This window comes from Oncorhynchus keta, chromosome 25, assembly GCF_023373465.1.
Source record: "Oncorhynchus keta strain PuntledgeMale-10-30-2019 chromosome 25, Oket_V2, whole genome shotgun sequence".
In the NCBI taxonomy this organism is placed as follows: domain Eukaryota; kingdom Metazoa; phylum Chordata; class Actinopteri; order Salmoniformes; family Salmonidae; genus Oncorhynchus; species Oncorhynchus keta.
In genome coordinates this window covers 1,473,820-1,491,130 of record NC_068445.1, presented here as the reverse complement: position 1 = coordinate 1,491,130, position 17,311 = coordinate 1,473,820, and the positions used below count along the sequence as shown (strand labels likewise).

Below are 17,311 nucleotides of genomic sequence, written 5' to 3'. Positions count from 1 at the left end.
GCAGTATATACGCACGGGAGCCTGAAGATGGCAACTCTTCTGCTGCTGCTACTACTGCTGCTGCTGAGTAAAATAACCTGTAAAACCTTGGGAGAGGTAAAGAACGCGGTGATGTGGAACGCTACAGTACATGAGACGATACACATGTATCTTCATGACACACCACTTCTCAACTCCATTACCCAAAGCAAAGAGGGGGAAAACTTCAGAAAAGCAGTCCTTAAGACTTACGCAATAACATAATATATGCAAGCTTTCTTCATCGGCACAAATCTCCAATTCACCCGTGTTCCTTTCAGCGATGACACTCAAGGCCAAGTGTAATGGGGTGCTGACACATTTGTGTTGCATTAGGCCCTGAACCAGTGGAGGCAATTACAGGGGGCCATTTGAATATACATTATGGAAGCACATTAGTAAGAACAGCAAACAAAGACTAGAGACATTTAATGAGAAAAATATATACACGAGCCTATCTTTGTATGGGCAGAGGAATGCGTCGCCCACTAAAACGCATGTCGGAGTGATAGAAAATGAATGATTGCGATGATGAACCCCACTCTGTGCTTTTTCCACTGCTTAGCTGTAGGCAAACATTGTGTGATGCCAGCCATATAAATGAGCGATAACAGAACCCCTCCACCAAGACTAGCCCATTACAGGCTTAACTAAATGATTAAGTGAACATTTTTCGGTCCATATGTGCTTCGCCACACTGTACAGACAAACCTTTTTTTGTACGAGTAACTCTGAAATGTAACCTAATCGTTAGGCACATGAAATGAAAGAACACGGGAGCACACATAGCCACGGACGTTTAGTCAGTCACATCGTGTCGTTTCCAGATGTGTTCTGGAAATTTTACAAAAAGTAAGCCATACTTAATATCGTGAGGAAAATGTGAACACAACATGGGGCTATCTATGTCTGTTGATGTGCACTGTGTGTGTAAAGGAGTATGTAGCTTAGTTAAGAACCATGTCCATTGTCATTGTGTGCATTTGCAGTGGGGAATGTTTCCAGAGACAACAAGAGAGACGCAAACTCACTATGCTTTTTTTTGTTGCCATTATAGAGATGCGTCATTTTAGTCAGTCATCTGTCAAGTCCCGTGTTCCCAAGCGGTCCCAACACCCTCGGCCAGGCAAGCTGAACAGAACACTGGGCCGGACCCGTAGCTCTCAAAGAATAGACAGCACTTTACAATGGCATGGCAGTGAGATAACACCGAGGCTGCTGAATGTCTAAGACATCTCCAACAGGAAACATCTAAGTGAAGGACCATACTTCCATTTGGAGGGGAAAAAAAGACAGATGCTAAAACGGCAGGGGCGCCTCAACAATTCCATTTGGATCTCTGTTCGAGCAGAGTGATCCGTGGACTCACCTCTGGTCCAGGAGGGTCAGTCTGCGTAGTTCGGTCAGGTTTTTGGCAGGTGGGCTTCAGGGCAGCTTTGGCACACTCCTGCACGCAGAACACACAGACCAACGTCAGAGACGGTCACTCATACTGCGGCCCGGAGTTCTTCCTGGTCAGGTCATGCGGTCAGGAACAACTCCCAGCCTACATTACGTCATAGTTAGGGCCAGGAGTTTTGTCCTGATCGTGTGGCTTGACTATGAAAAATCCCAGGACCAAGTAGTATTATTAGTACCTTTTTAATGCACGCGGTTTAAGAACACCACATGCCAAAAAAAGGGCCACAGAAAATATTACATTCCAGCTGAAAAAAAACCCCCTAAAAATCACTGGGGAAGGAAAGTTGAAAGACATGCAGGGAGGATTTCGTCAGCAAATATTGAACCACGTTACCTCGAAAAGTGCACCAAAAAAAAGAAGTAATATCAACTGACAGGGGAGTGCTGGCCAATGTGCTGCAAGGTCTTACTCGGGCAAAATGAACGCTTCTCAGCGGACAGATTTCAGCAGGTTTGGCAAAGAGCTGCCGTTTCCTTGAAAATTACAGCCCTGTTTTGGGGGGCTGCTTACGATTCCGCTGCAATGCTAATGGTGAGTGTTACGTTCTGTTAATATCAATTCTACCAATTAGGGTTCAGAAATCTGAGCCATATGTCATGAATTTAAGTGAGGTATGCAGACATGGCTGGTGTGTGCAGCATGCAATCTGCCGGAGAGTGAGTATCGTCACACCAACCGCGCCAGATTTCAAACAGTACGGGGGCTTCCAACATCCCTCGTCTTTGGCTGAGATCCTCAAATCACGAGGAACCTGATTGATTGGGCCATCCTTATCTGAGCTGGGCCAACAACACATTGAACAGTCTGTGTTTTCCTATGGACCATATGGTAGTCTGAGGAGAAGGAGAGAGGAGCAATCGGTACCTAGAACCAGAATGTGCAAATACACAGATGTCAAACGGGAACCGACTCTATGGAGCATACTGGCGGAACCAGGCATGTGACATAGAAGAGACGATGTATGAAGCCTCGGGAGCAAAGTATCAAATTATATTCTCTCTCAGTGCAATATATCAACATGACAACGGCGCTACAAACCCTCCCAAAATACTTGACATTCGAGTCTTGCATTTAAAGTATTTGGGGTTTTGATCTGATTCCAACATTCCAAACATGATTTATTTGTTTAGCTTTCTAAATTTGGTCAAAGCAGATTAAAATTAGCATTCAACAACACTGTAATTTTCCCTTCATATTTGTCTTTAATTTATATTAACGACAGGGAGAGGAGAGAGCAATGCTGCATGTGATAGGCTGGAGAAAGTCATAAACAAGGAAACAAAATGGGTGGGGGGAGTACTACTGTTAGAAGAGTCTCCTCAGTGCCCTCTGCTGTTGTCATGGATTCCCCCGCTTCACTCGCTCGTCGTCATCATCCTCCACACTAGTGGTGAGTAGCTAATATAAAAAATAATCGTTCTCCCTGTATCTAGCTCCTAACCATGTATTATCCACAGTCTGTGTGTTTGTCTCTCAGAGCAGCCAGTCCAGGACACTCAGAGGAACTCCGACAAGCAGAGATGCTGTCTGTGTGCACCGTGCTGAGGTGTTCCATACCCAAAAGCAACCAAGTTGTTTCTGTTTTGCACAGGCAACTTTTAAAAGACAGCACTTTTTGCATCCCGTATCCCATTTTGTATTTAATTGTACTCTATTGTATCGAAGTGATCTGAATTTCTAATGGAAGACGACACACAAATTCAAATGTTCAGACCGTCTTCTCAAACATTGTGGTAGTGCTACGGTACGTCTCTCACCAGTTCAGCCTGCAGTCGGAAGATCAGCTCATCCTTCTCCCTCAGCTGCAGCAGCAGAGCCTCTTCCCTCCCCGGCTCCTGGAAAGGAGTACAGACCAAGTCACACACAGTACTTCAGAAAGGGAATAAGTTAGGGGAGGTGAACACTGAGCGTTGAGCCACCACAGCACTACCCTAGAGTTAGTGATGGCTAGAATGTGGATTGAGAACACAGACCACTGTATTATGTTACAAGTGAACAGGGAGGCGGAGAGAGGACTGAAAAGTGTGTGGACAGTACATGCAAGGACTCCTCTGGTAAACTTAAGGCGAACTATGACCGCAGCGATTATAGATAGGAGAGGATGGAGCAGGCCCTAGGCAGGAGAGACCATGGCAGCAATGAGGAACCATACACCCACTCACACAACCAAGATGGCCCACTTCAAAACATACTGGTCGAGAGAGAGCGAGCGAGAGCGAGTGAGAGTGAAACAAAAGTCCACCAACACAGAGCCAAGATAATGGCGTATGGCACGGCTGCAGACAAACTAGAACAATGTGGCTGTGAGTTACATAAGGCAAGTGGAGGCCATTCAATCTCTTGCCCAGAACCCCCGGCAGATACTTTGTGCAAAGGTCCTCGACCCTTGCTGCACTTTCTCAGACGGCCATGTTGTTTCTGAAATCTGTACCGATTGCTCAATGTGCACTTTGGATGAGTTGCCCTTACTGATGTTCTGCTATAATGAGAGCCCTGGCAGATCCCTTCAAAAGAAAGGTAAAGCTCAAAGGCAGTGGATGGGCAACAGCATTATAAGACCATTAGTCAAACTATCATACCATGTGTTCTAAGTAACCCCATGTTGCAAACTTGAATTGGCTTAGTGCCTTCTGCTACTTTATGCCTGTTATTTATTTTCTTTGGGTTTCTCACACAACCTCAAACGTCTCTGTCAGTCACTGTTTGCTGGCTCACTGTTACTGTGATATCCTCCTTTAACAGTTAGTTTCTTTCTGAAATATACCTTGCTATGACATATTCAAACTACATGTCAATATTATTAGCCAGATAATGCCATGAAAGCCTGTGTTTTTGTCCCCCTTCTGTGGGGTCACGTCCCGGGGAGGTCACAGAGTAAACAAGGAAATGAAACATCCTCTAAACCTTCGCCTGAGGGGAATCCTTAATTCTGTCTCCATTAGAGAAGTTCAATGAGAGGCACTTTATCTCCACATTACCATAGCTAGGACCTCTGGGGGGTGGGTGAGAGAGGGTCCCAGTCCCACAGACTCGCAGGGGAGCACAGCAGCACCCTACCCTCCGTCACCCCTATGAATAAACAGAACAATAAGTATGCAGCATCTCTCCGTCCTCACAATTATCCTGACCACCCAAGGTTAACAGAGTTGGGCACAACTGTATCAGGGTTGGGCTCTATTCCAATTAGAAATATTTTCATCGGCGATCCATTGAGGAAAATTGTCATTTCAATTTACTTCCTGAATTGACTGAATTAAACAAGAATTGACCTAACCATGGTCTGTTTAGTGACCCTATCCTTTTTCTCATTGAGGGTTGAATGTTTACAGCACATGTGGCCGGGCCATGACAAGAAACAGCAGTTGGCATACACACACACACACACACACCGTAGGAGCATCTCAAGGAGACAGGCAGGCTGACAAAGTTTTCTAAAAGTTCAGGTTTATCTGCAGGCTCATCTGGCCTCTGGACAGACTGTCAGAAAGGGCTGCCTGTCCTGCCACCTGTTTGTACAGAGACAACATAAAAGTGTAGTGTTTGGGGAAAAGGTTATGCGGAAACACATCAGGCAATTGATGAGCTTGGCATTTCAATGAGATCGCCTCCACCCGAGGAGGAGCAGTGAAAAAAAGCTGTGCTCTCCACGGGAGCCGCTTTCCGAGGGCGCTAATTATAAAAAGGCAGGGATAACAAATGTTCCCTAAAGGAAGTTTTTGCTCAAAGTAGGACAAGGAGTGACACGGTTTCGTCTCAGGTGGGTTGCGGGGCTTTATTTTTAAACTCAGATTTTTCTGGAACGTCAGGACGAGACCCATCCGTCTCCCCTGTCATCCAACACAACGTCAGATGCATGGGCTCCTATTCTCAGCTCCTTCCCCCTCCCTCTCCATGCGAAGAAAAGGTAGGAATGGACCAGAGCGTCACACAGCGCTCTGCCTGTGCAGTGTTGCTGCTCTTGCTGGTGCCATCGTTCCATGTAGGTCAGTAAGGAGGACACACACACAGAGATAGACACACACACACACAGACCTATTTTCCACTCCTGTGCTCTCCGCCCCAAAAGCGCAACAAAAACTCTGCCGCCCGCCACTAAACTAAATCCCCTTTCCTCAGAAACCCTGACAAAAGCCCATTTGATAAACCTCCCCCGCCACCCCAAGACTTTCCCAAAGGGATTAATGAGATCATCTCATTGAGATCAAATTCCACTGATGCTATGGCTGAGAAAGACTCAGCCCCGTCAAGTTTCTGTGGCACTTTAAGAAGCAGAAGGACTGGAAAATGTTCCTGGGCATGCCGAGAGAAAGCAGGCATGAAAGAAGATCTAACTCACAAACAAATCCCCCTTTTAAAGAACTCTGCAGGTGGTAGAATACACTTCTAAATGTGTTGAGGCTCGATAAAGCACTAATGGTACATTATACAGCATGGCATAGATAGGTACCAGTCATGGTTGAGCCTTGCAAAAGTGAGTTGTTAGCTGTAAAAACAGTTACCTTTAGGGGCAGAGTCTTCTCACTACAGGGGCTGATGGGGAGAGAATGAAGGCTGCCTGCAGGACTTGTGTCAGTGCTCTGAGGAGGGAGAGAGGTGGTGAGACGTAGATAGAAACGGAAGAAAAACATCAATAACGTGAACACAAAAATTCACAATTTCCAAATGTTACCATATTATTTGAGGTGAGAGGATAAAATATGTCACCAGAGATAGGAACGCGACTAAATATACAGCAATGGGTAGCTGAAACATGAGCTCTTGAAATAACTTGTCATTTTGCTGCCTTCTTGCCATTTACAGTGACATCAAGACGATTGTACAGTGACTATTCTGTCGTCACTATTCTATTCTGTCGTAGGTTGAGTAGTACACTTACGTATTAACATACCTCCATACATAGAATGTCCAAACTGGGTAATAATCTTCATAATTTTATGCGTTTGGATGCCCCCTTTCAGAGAAGCAGTCCTATGTACACTTAAAGGTGCAATGTAGTCAGACTAGTCCGGCCCGATTGTGTCAACTTCCATCAATGTGTACCCCACATGCAGGTTTAAGGTCAACATTTTTCTACAGGCTTGCGTGGAAATGTCTTAACAATTAAATAAGGTTAAATTTCGGCATGGCACTGCCTGAAAGCATTCATGGTAATGGCTTTTCTCCTTATTTGAGGTGCCAGAGCTCAGTGACCAGAGATGATATATTAATAACATGGCCCTCAGCCCACTTCGATAGAGTATTTAATCATCATTCAAATTAGGAAATGTAATGCTTCAAATAACTAAAGGCTTTTTACCCCCCCCCTTTAAACTTGGCTTTCATAGGTACTAGGAGCCTCTGAAAAGCACGCGGTGCAATAAGACACTTTTGGCTGAGCAGAGATGCCCCGCGCCGCTGTGTTTCATCCAATATTAGAGCGTTTTATTCTGGATGTGGAGAGGAAGAAACACCACAGAGGGGGAGCAGAGAAGAACCACCGCCAGGTCTCAATATCACGAGGTCAAGCAAATAAAACAAAAAGCAAATAAACAAGTCATTCTTATTCTTGTTACTGAGCGGTTTACATACGGTGATGGAAGGCAGCACATTTGCAAGTTAATGAGAGTACGGAGTCAGCAGAGAGGGCAAACAATTTCCTCTTTAATATTCAAGTTCTTCTGTTGTGTGCTCCTCTCTGGCCCTTCTCCTGTACAGCCTCTAATTGTTCATGTAGACTTATTTTATCTGGCCGATGGGTCTTTTTGAGACAACACAAAAAGATGAACAAATAACAAGAGAGAATCAGACAATGCATCATTCGACTCGCATTGTGATCTTTTTGTGTTGGCTTGGATCTCAGGTTAAACACAGCAGCAGGCAGGTGCTACTAGGGGGAGATGACCTTCAAAGCAACATAGGATGTTGTGAATTCCAGCTTGGCCAGCAGTGCCTAATGTCTTGTCACCAAGGAATAGAATCATGCTGCTACTGTTAGAGGCATTGTTTTTCTACCAGAGCAGCCACGCTTGGTACTGTAGGACTGGTTCTGGTCCACGGTTATTGTAGAATGGATTCCAAGAATTAAATGTTAACCAAACACCATGGAGTCTGCTGTGTGATTTCTCAGTTAATTAGCCATTACACAAATAGCTAATCACATTTATAATAGTGGGATGTAATTTGATTGCGTTTCCCTAGCCACTCCAGATACTATCCATTCCCAGAATTAAAACCCCCATTAAATACACAAAGGCATTTAGAAAGCTGCGGAGGGCACGGCGTCGGGCTGAGACTTTAACAAGCTCCAGGCTTCACTGTGTGACAACGCCAAAAGCACACAGCTATTTAAATGAACAAATGGAAATTACTTCCAGCACTTGTTTTTGAGGTTGAAATATATCATGTTCAGAGCTGATAGAGCAGAATACTGGTAGAAACTGGCTGCTATTGGGACTGCTGTGCTGCTGGGGCAACCACCATTCTGATGTAGGCTACATCATGTGTTGCTATCAAATGGATGATTGGAGTTACCAATGCCATTATCTAGGACCTTCGTAATCCATGGGTATTACAGTTTCTGTCGACTACTATGTGGTTATGAATGAACTTGCAGGGGGAGGAGCAATGTTAATCCCATTCCTCTCCCGCTTGCTTGCTTACTGTGGAGAGTGTAAATTCAAATCTGGACCTCAAAGCCAGTTCCACTGCTGATTTTCATTCTTCCCCTCTAATCAAAGACTGATTTAAACCTGGCTGGGAAAGCAAGTGTGTGCAACTAATTATCAGGTAGAACAGCAAACCAGCAGTACCCTGGACATCCAGGCTCTGATTTGAATACCCCTGGTGTAAGGTGTGACAGGTGGTACTACTGCAGTCTACCTCCTGCAGGGTCCTCCGGAGGCGCAGCAGCAGGGTCTTGACGGAAGTGCAGTCCTGCTGCATCAGCCTTAGGGGTAGTGCCTCCAGCCCCGGGGCCTCGTCCTCCCGGCCCAGGCACCAGTCAGCTGGCAGCAGGGTCGTCGGCCGGCAAGGCTCCCTGGAACACAAGCACAGAGTCACCTTCACGCCCACAAATCGGAAACAAACATGTACAGAAGGGGGGGGCATATTCACAGATAGCTCCTAACTTAAAATACTACAGTTGCAAAGGAGAATAAATGTGCCAAAGTCCTATTTATTCACTAATATAAACTGGGTGGTTTGAGTCCATTGGCTGAAAGCCATTGTATATCAAACCGGATACCCCGGGTATGACTAAAAAATAAAATTAATTATATATATACACACACACACACACACTTTTTAGTCTTCTAATTATATTGATAACCAGTTTATAATAGGAATAATGGCTGTATCCAGGCAGTCCGTGTTGCGTTGTGCATAAGAACAGCCCTGAGCCGTGGTATACTGGCCATTTACCACAACTCCTTTTTGCTTAAATACACAATTCAAAATCATTGAAAATAAAGTAGTATGTTTGTTCTCACCTAAAGAGTTCCTTTACAACATCCTTTACAAATAGGCCTACAGCATCTTAAAATGTATTGTGGGCTGAAGATAACATTTTAAAAGACAGAAGGCACTTTCTTTAATGACACGTTCTATAAACGTGTCATTCTCTAAACGTGTCTGGTTCAAACAGAATCTAGACTCATATGGACTGGTTGAGATTTTGCCAGTTGTGTTCAGAACACCGGAACCTGTTCGCACAGAAAATCAAAAAACAGTTGAGTTGAGTCTAGATTTTCTCTGATGGCCCGTGTGGACTCCGCTTAAAAGAGTTGCTCCGTCTGATGATAAAACCCCCCTCATCATGCAGCCAAAGAGGTCCAGGTGTCACTTCAGAGTTGCTCCAAATAGGCAGCCGAGAAAATGAACTATGTCCACAAATATCAATTGGATCCACTTCCTTGTTTGAGATAACACTTCATTCCCAGGAGGACAGGAGCCGTGATGAATTATTTCATATGAGCGATTACCATCGCAGATATTAGGTGTAAAAAGGAATCTGAGTGTTCCTCGTAAAACATGCTCAACTGTGTTCGAGACATCGCATTAGAGTTCCACCTGACCAGAGTTTGAGCAATGAGAGATGAATGGTGTGCAGATAACTTTATCAACAGATGAAGCCTCCATTTCACTTCCTTACCCTCCTCCGCAAAATGGAGGTGTAGATTGGGATGTTTTAATGGCAAACAAAATTGACTGGGGCCCCAAATTCACTCCAGTTGATTTTCTTCCTACGCAGGCCATTGTATGGAAGAAGACCATGAGTGAGTTGGATACCTGATCGATACAGAACATACTGTCATTGAAAGGAAGGCTTGAGTCCTTAGAGTATGGCATAAATTCTGTTTGCCATCGACATCTAATAAAATATGCCTTGATCAATTAATCTGAAGTTTAATAATAAATAACATCAGCTTTACTCTGACATTTATTTTTCATACTGTTGACATTTTACACTACTGTGTTGTGCGACTGCAAGACTGCTTCATGACATTTTCAAAAGTTGAGTACAAAAATATCAAAGCGTCTTCTAAAAATGTTAAGGACAACAAAGAGAGCTATAGCGGGCTGCAAGCAACAACAAACAAATCAGGAGGCTCTAGCTTATTATAAACAGTATCCATAACACCTAGACCGGGGGACTTTTAGCACTGACATTGAGATGCCTTCGCTTCACCAATGCTTTATTGGCACAAAAGACCAAAGACGAGTGTTTTGTTGGGAAAACTAGTAGCAAAAACATCGTCATAATACTCTCGTTTGCAAGTAGCAACAATTAATACATAGTCAAGCGTTCAAATGTTCCCCTGAAGCACTTGCATTAACATGTGTTCTAAAAGGTAGTGATGAGAGAGTGGGTCTACACAGAGCACCTGACTAAAGATCCATCACACAGGCGTCCTCTGATTTCCTGCCTGTAGACCAATCTGACCAGATGGAGCCTCTCACTCCCAAAACAAACACAGAAACTATAGATTTCAGAAAGGCGGAGAAGTCAAGATTAAACTCTTCTTTTAACAGATTAACATTGAGCATAAATTGCTCAAGGGGATGCGGAGGTGGGTGAATGTGGTCTGAAATATTTCAGTCATCAATGCTTACTCTACATGATGCCACAGATGAATTGGTTTGCTCTACTGAGGTGAGTGTGCAGTGGCTGATTCTATGTGTGTTGGAGCCATGGAGGACTCACATCTCAGCACTGATGTTGGGTGATTAGGCCTGGCTCGCAGTCTGCGTTCCAATTCATCCCAAAGGTGGAGATGGAGTTGAGGTCAAGCTCTGTGCAGGCCAGTCCAGTTCTTCCACACTGATCTCGATAAACCATTTCTGTATGAACCTCCCTTTGTGCACGGGGGCATTGTCATGCTAAAACAGGAAAGGGCTTTCCCCAAACTGTTGCCACAAAGTTGGAAGAACAGAATCATCTAGAATTGTAATTTTTTTATTTTTTTTATTTTACCTTTATTTAACCAACCAGTTAAGAACATATTCTTATTTTCAATGACGGCCTGGGAACAGTGGGTTAACTGCCTGTTCAGGGGCAGAACGACAGATTTGTACCTTGTCAGCTCGGGGGTTTGAACTCGCAACCTTCCGGTTACTAGTCCAACGCTCTAACCACTAGGCTACGCTGCCGCCCCGCCCCGAATGTCATTATATGCTGTAGCGTTAATATTTCCCTTCAATGGAACTAAGGGGCCTAGCCCGAACCATGAAAAACAGCCCCAGACCGTTATTCCTTCTCCACCAAACTTTACAGTTGGCACTATGCATTTGAGCAGGTAGCGTTCTCCTGGCATCTACCAAACCCAGATTTGTCTGTCCGAGAACGCATTTACACTGCTCCAGAGTCAAATGGTGCCGAGCTTTACAACACTCCAGCTGACGCTGGGCATTGCGATCAGGCTTGTGGCTGCCCGGCCATGGAAACCCATTTTCACGAAGCTCCCAACGAACAGTTATTGTGCTGGCATTGCTTCCAGAGGCAGTTTGGAACTTGGTAGTGAGTGTTACAACGATTTTTACTCCAGAATTCGGAGGTCCCGTTCTGCGTGCTTGTGTGGCCTACCACCTTGCGGTTGAGCCGTTGTTGCTCCTAAACGTTTCCACTTCATAATAACAGCACTTACAGTTGACCGGGGCAGCTCTAGCAGGGCAGAAATTTAAAAAACTGACTTGTTGGAAAGGTGGCATCTTCTGACAGTGCCACGTTGAAAGTCATTGAGCTCTTCAGTAAGGCCATTCTACTACCAATGTTTGTTTATGGAGATTGCATGGCTGTGTGCTCATTTTAATTCACCTGTCAGCAACGGATGTGGCTGAAATAGCCAAATCCACTCATTTGAAGGGGTGTCCACATACATACTTTTGTATATATAGTGTATGCGGGCTGCAGACAGTCTACTCAGCAAGATGATGAATAACCTACAGGAGGGGTGATTTCTCTCCTTAGGACGATCAATCTTGTCACTTCGTCAAGGCTGTGGATTAGGGCTGATAGCCAGTGTCCTCTGGTCTGTCTCTGGGTGCTTGTACTCTACTCAGTACTGTAGGCCTGTAGTGGATGAACAGAGCAGGCATAGAGCAGGCCAAGCCAGGCACCTGCAGACACTAGGACTACTACAGGATGTGACTGGCTGTCAACTTACCAACGCTACAATACAAAGCTTTCTTTGCAGAAACATTCAACGTGATCCATTTCACTATTCTGAAAAATCCAATTAACTTCATGAGTTTAAACATTTTGGACTGAACTCCTGCAGAAAATGATTTATTGTGCTCAGAGCAACACGTTTCTCTCTTTGTAAATGCTTTCCATTTCCAGAGAAGGCCAACTGACAAATAATTACATGTAGTCAAATGAATTATGGCTGCCTAAAAAGCATTAGCTGGGACTGCAATAAATATGAATAAATCCTCGTCACTCACCAGGCTGCATTGTCCTCACAACACAGAGTCAATTAACATTGAGACTGTCGACCAAAGGCAGTGTCCTGGGCTGCTTTTCAGAGGTAGCTTTCATCTCTCAACATAAGCATTCTGTACCAACACTACGGTGATTGTATTGCCTATTCTCCCAGCCAGAGACACAGCAGGCCACATAATTCAATGCTCCACAGGATTGGTGGTAAACCATCTATAATGTTGTTGTGCTTTCCGGGAATTAGCCATTTCCCCAAAAATGAATGTCGTTGCCCCAGTTAGACGGTTTAAGGGAAAGTAGTCATGACCAGTTATCGATTTTGTCCAGTATTACCCTAAAATACAGTACCTCCATCTAGCCAGGATTGTGAAGAATTCACAGACTTGTGGTATTTGTAGTTGTTGTATTTCCTAATTGTAGTTCTGTTTGTATTCTTCTAAATCTTTGACTAGGGCTACATGTAAAGTCCTCCAATCAGCTGTAAAGTATTCTCCCACAGAACAAACCTGAACCTTTTCCTGATAGGCCTAATTGGACTTGGACTGTGTGTATGTGCATGCTTGTGTGTATGATGGGCAACATGTGATGGCTGGGACACATGAGCTCCTGGCACGGGATGAACTGCAAGGATTTAAAACTCTCCGAATTAGGGCCTAATGTGTTTGTGCTTCAAGCCATTTATGTTGATTTGTTTATTCTAAAGATGTTGGGGCCTGTTAACCATTTACAAACCCAAAAGCCTCGTAAAATTAGTGAGGGCATTTGCCTACTAGTGTTGACATGCACTGTACAGAGTCACCCAAAGAACTTGCAACTATCGCCTCTGCCATGCCTCAATGCAATGTGTGCATACAAACAATGAGAAACCAAGGTGGTGGAAGACTGATGGAAGACATAAATGCTGTTTAGAAAGGATTAAGGTCATCACAACAAATGTACCATGTCTATGTATCACCGGTTGGTTGGTGGTGAAAGGACAGAGGATGATGAATCTCATATCTAGGCCAGGTTTCAGGCCACGACTTTCTTCTCCTACAGTAATTAGCTGCTTACACACGAGACTGCAGTGTAAACATGTGCATGCTCCCATGTGTGGCACCACTCTCCCCTGTCACAGGGCATCAACATTAGGAGCTTGCCATCAGGGTACGCCTGGGCTTCCACCACCGGCATGATCTTTAAAAAGGCTACATCTGGCAAGATCGACCAGTTCAGGACATCGTCGCCACATATGCCGTTATAACTCTGTGCAATCGTCTCAAGTGATAGAGAAAGCGTGAGTAAAGAACAAATCAGAGAAATAAAGCAATTAAACAAGAGTTTTTTGTCAAGCAACTAAAATAAGCCTTCAAATGACACCTGAAACCCCACCTCTAAGGAACACATAGGATAGGATAAAGTAATCCTTCTCACCCCCCCCCCCTTAAAAGATTTAGATGCACTATTGTAAAGTGGCTGTTCCACTGGATGTCATAAGGTGAATGCACCAATTTGTAAGTCGCTCTGGATAAGAGCGTCTGCTAAATGACTTAAATGTAAATGTAAATGGACTTAATTAACATGTGGCTGAATACTTATGCTGCTGTCAAACAGCCACTGGTTTTGCCTTATGGATTGATCTGGACACCATGAAATGTTTGCGAGCCCTTCACTTGGTCAATATGTCTTCTGAATAGTAAAAAGGCGTAACGAAAAGCCTGAGAGTTCACATGGCAACAAGTAAATTGAAAGGTTGGAAATTTGATTTCAAATATGGTAGTCGACTGTGGTATTTTGGACGCAGTAATTGCAGAAAAAAGTATTTTAGACGCACTGTACTGCAGTTATACTTCACTGTGACTGCAATCTTTTTTCGTAAGCATAAATTCTAAAGGAGGGTAAAAATGAAATGAGGGGAACTTTGCTGCTTCTGAGGCACTTCAGTTCTGGAGCTGTGCGACCTTGCTCTGAGGTCAGGCGGGCCCCTGTCACTGACAGTACACAGTGCCAAATCATTCCAAGCTCTGATTGGAAGAAAAAAAGGTCTCTCTTTCCAGGTCGTCTCCAGGGTTGCGTTCATTAGGGCACACGTTTTAAAACATTTTGGAAACAAAAACGATAATTTTTCATTGGACTTCAGATTGTACATCCCCGTTTCGTGGAAGAGGCAACACCTCCAACACAGAAACTGTGGTAACACAGCAGTTGCGAATAAAAGTCGACCACATGAAAGTACAGCGAGACAAAGTAATAATCTGCATCCAACAATTGTTGGCAGAAAATGAGGGCAATAACAAACTACACTGCAAATCTTTATTGCAGACTCCATAAACTCAAATAAGCCTATCCTCCAAGTGTGCGGCCAAATCAATAATATTGCTTAATCTGCCACGGTGCACATACACACAATAATGGCAGGTGTTGTTTTAGCAGATATCTACTACAGAGGGAAAAGTGCACAAAATGTATTCTATCAATATGTCCCTGTTATGCTGGTTCCCTTTCAGTCAGTCGACTTCGGTACTAGCCCCGCCTTCCACAAGTGATATGCGTGAGGCTCGGATTCATTCCTTCAATTATGCTGCTCTTCACCTCTGTGTGAACAGGAACGATTCATGCTACTAAGTAAAATGTCTAAAGCGAACAAAAACAACGAAAGCTAACAAGCCGGGTTTGGGTTTGAGACATGCCCCAATGAATTAAACGATACGTTTGTTGTCTTGTATGTCTCGGCGCATGCTCAGGCCGCCCTCGCTCGAATTGGTTTGTGTGTAAGACTAGAGGACGGCGGGGCAGGTTCTCTTTTTCTGTTGGACTGATGCAATCGGGGGAGAAGGGCCTTGGTGAGGGAGGTGAGCAAGAACACTAAATAACTCAGGAGCCAGACATGTAGCCTAAGAAGGAATGAAAATGAATTATTTATGCTAAATTATTATTAGCCTAGTATTTCAAGGCTATTATTTCAAGATTCTCTGGTCTGATGAACACTTTGGCCTGAACTCCAAGTGTCACTTCTGGAGGAAACCTGGCACCATCCCTACGGTGAAGCATTGTGGTGGCAGAATCATGCGGTGGGGATGTTTTTTAGCAGCAGGGACTGGGAGACTAGTCAGGATCGAGGCAAAAATGAATGGAGCAAAGTACAGAGAGATCCTTGATAAAAACCTGCTCCAGAGCACTCAGGACCTCAGACTGGGGCGAAGGTTCACCTTCCAACAAGACAACGACCCTAAGCACATAGCCAACACAACGCGGGAGTGGCTTCGGGACAAGTGACTGAATGTCCTTGAGTGGGCCAGCCAGAGCCCGGACTTGAACCCAATTGAACATCTCTGGTGAGACCTGAAAATAGCTGTGCAGCAAAGCTCCCCATCCAACCTGACAGAGCTTGAGAGGCTCTACAGAGAAGAATGGGAGAAACTCCCCAAATACAGGTGGGCCAAGCTTGTAGCGTCATACCAAAGAAGACTTGAGGCTGTAATTGCTGCCAAAGGGTGCTTCAACAAAGTACTGAGTAAGGGGTCTGAATACTTAGGTAAATTTTATATTTCCGTTTTGTATATTTAAATAGCAAACATTTCTAAAATCCTGTTTTTGCTCTGTCATTATGGGGTATTATATGCAGATTGATGTAAGGCTGTAATCTAAAAAAAAATGTGGGAAAAGTCAAGGGGTCTGAATACTTTCCGAAGGCACTGTATATGCAATTTATAGACTTATAATTGAATACAACAAAATGTTGTTTAAATGCTGAGCGCTTAATGTTCATGCCAGCCTACTGTGTCGCACTTGCAAATTATTCACAATGTATTTATTTGTAGGCTATAGCCTTGAAATAAATCAATAATAATAATAGCCTAAATAATTCATTCCTTCTTCGGCTACATGTCTGGCTCCTGACCTATTTGTATGATGTTTAATAGGTAGCCTATTAGATTAAGTTGCCTATTAGATTAAGTTGCCTATTACATTAAGTTGCCTATTAGATTAAGTTGCCTATTTGAAATTATGAGAACTTCTTACTGTCACCTTTTCATGTTGTTTATGAAAAATACTTTTAATTTCAAATCAAAATCAATATATTGAAACCAAAATGGTAGGTCCAGATATTCACAAAAATACATGGTTAAATTGTGATTTTAACAAATTGAGCGAATTTGGATCAGCATTTTTTTCTTCTTCTTGTGAGCAATACGCTGTTTTTAGTGGAATGGTTGTTAAAGACACGAAGCGTCGACGCAGTGCACAAGCGCTAGAGTGGTGAGCGGGATTGTCGACCGCTCAACTCCACTCACATGCTCTGCGGAATTACAATCAGAGAATTATAAAAAGCAGGAGAATATTTGATTAATTTGGGTTCTGATAGTAATTCCCCTGTTTCAGATTCAATAGTTGCTATATCAGCTAATTGGTCATTACTGCTTAGCTTGTTGGGCAGTAAACAACTGGGACGATTACCATAGTTGAGTCCAACTCAATGGATGGCAAATTCGGCTCGGTCTTATCAATAAATTAAATTCGGTCTTGACTTTGGAAAGAGTAATAATTACTTGGTCTGAATTTTTGTTGTTGTTAATATTTCCAATACTGATATCTTCCATAATTGGGATTTATTCAACCCAGACGCAAATGCAGTTGCATTATTTTTATAAAACATTTGGTGGCATCCAAGAGAATCCAGGAGTCATTGATTGAAATGATATTGATCATTATGAATTAATTTAGTTCAATTTCAAATTGATGACAGAATGTAGGACTTTGTAGTAATGAAACGTTGAAACGCCATCATGTGGTTCTTTTAGGAGATTCTGACATTTGTAATTGGCAGTAGTAGGTGTGATAATTGGACAAGCTCATTCAGTGGGGCAAAAAAGTATTTAGTTAGCCACCAATTGTGCAAGTTCTCCCACTTAAAAAGATGAGGCCTGTAATTTTCA

The 17,311-nt window shown here is 43.6% G+C and overlaps 1 protein-coding gene across 4 annotated transcripts in view; it reads right to left on the bottom strand.

Annotated features, from left to right (window-relative positions):
- LOC118357999 (serine-rich coiled-coil domain-containing protein 1-like) overlaps window positions 1-17,311 on the bottom strand; it is a 104,855-nt gene that overhangs the window by 63,675 nt on the left and 23,869 nt on the right. For 3 of the 4 annotated variants that reach the window (XM_035735339.2, XM_052478480.1, XM_052478481.1), the window contains exons 6-9: window positions 8,339-8,495; window positions 5,980-6,057; window positions 3,238-3,315; window positions 1,388-1,465 (exon numbers count right to left, since the gene is read on the bottom strand). In XM_035735339.2, coding sequence (XP_035591232.1) covers window positions 1,388-1,465; window positions 3,238-3,315; window positions 5,980-6,057; window positions 8,339-8,495 — 391 coding nt within the window. Of the gene's footprint in view, window positions 1-1,387; window positions 1,466-2,178; window positions 2,314-3,237; window positions 3,316-5,979; window positions 6,058-8,338; window positions 8,496-17,311 lie in introns of those variants that run through there. The other variant, XM_052478482.1, reaches the window with a different exon arrangement.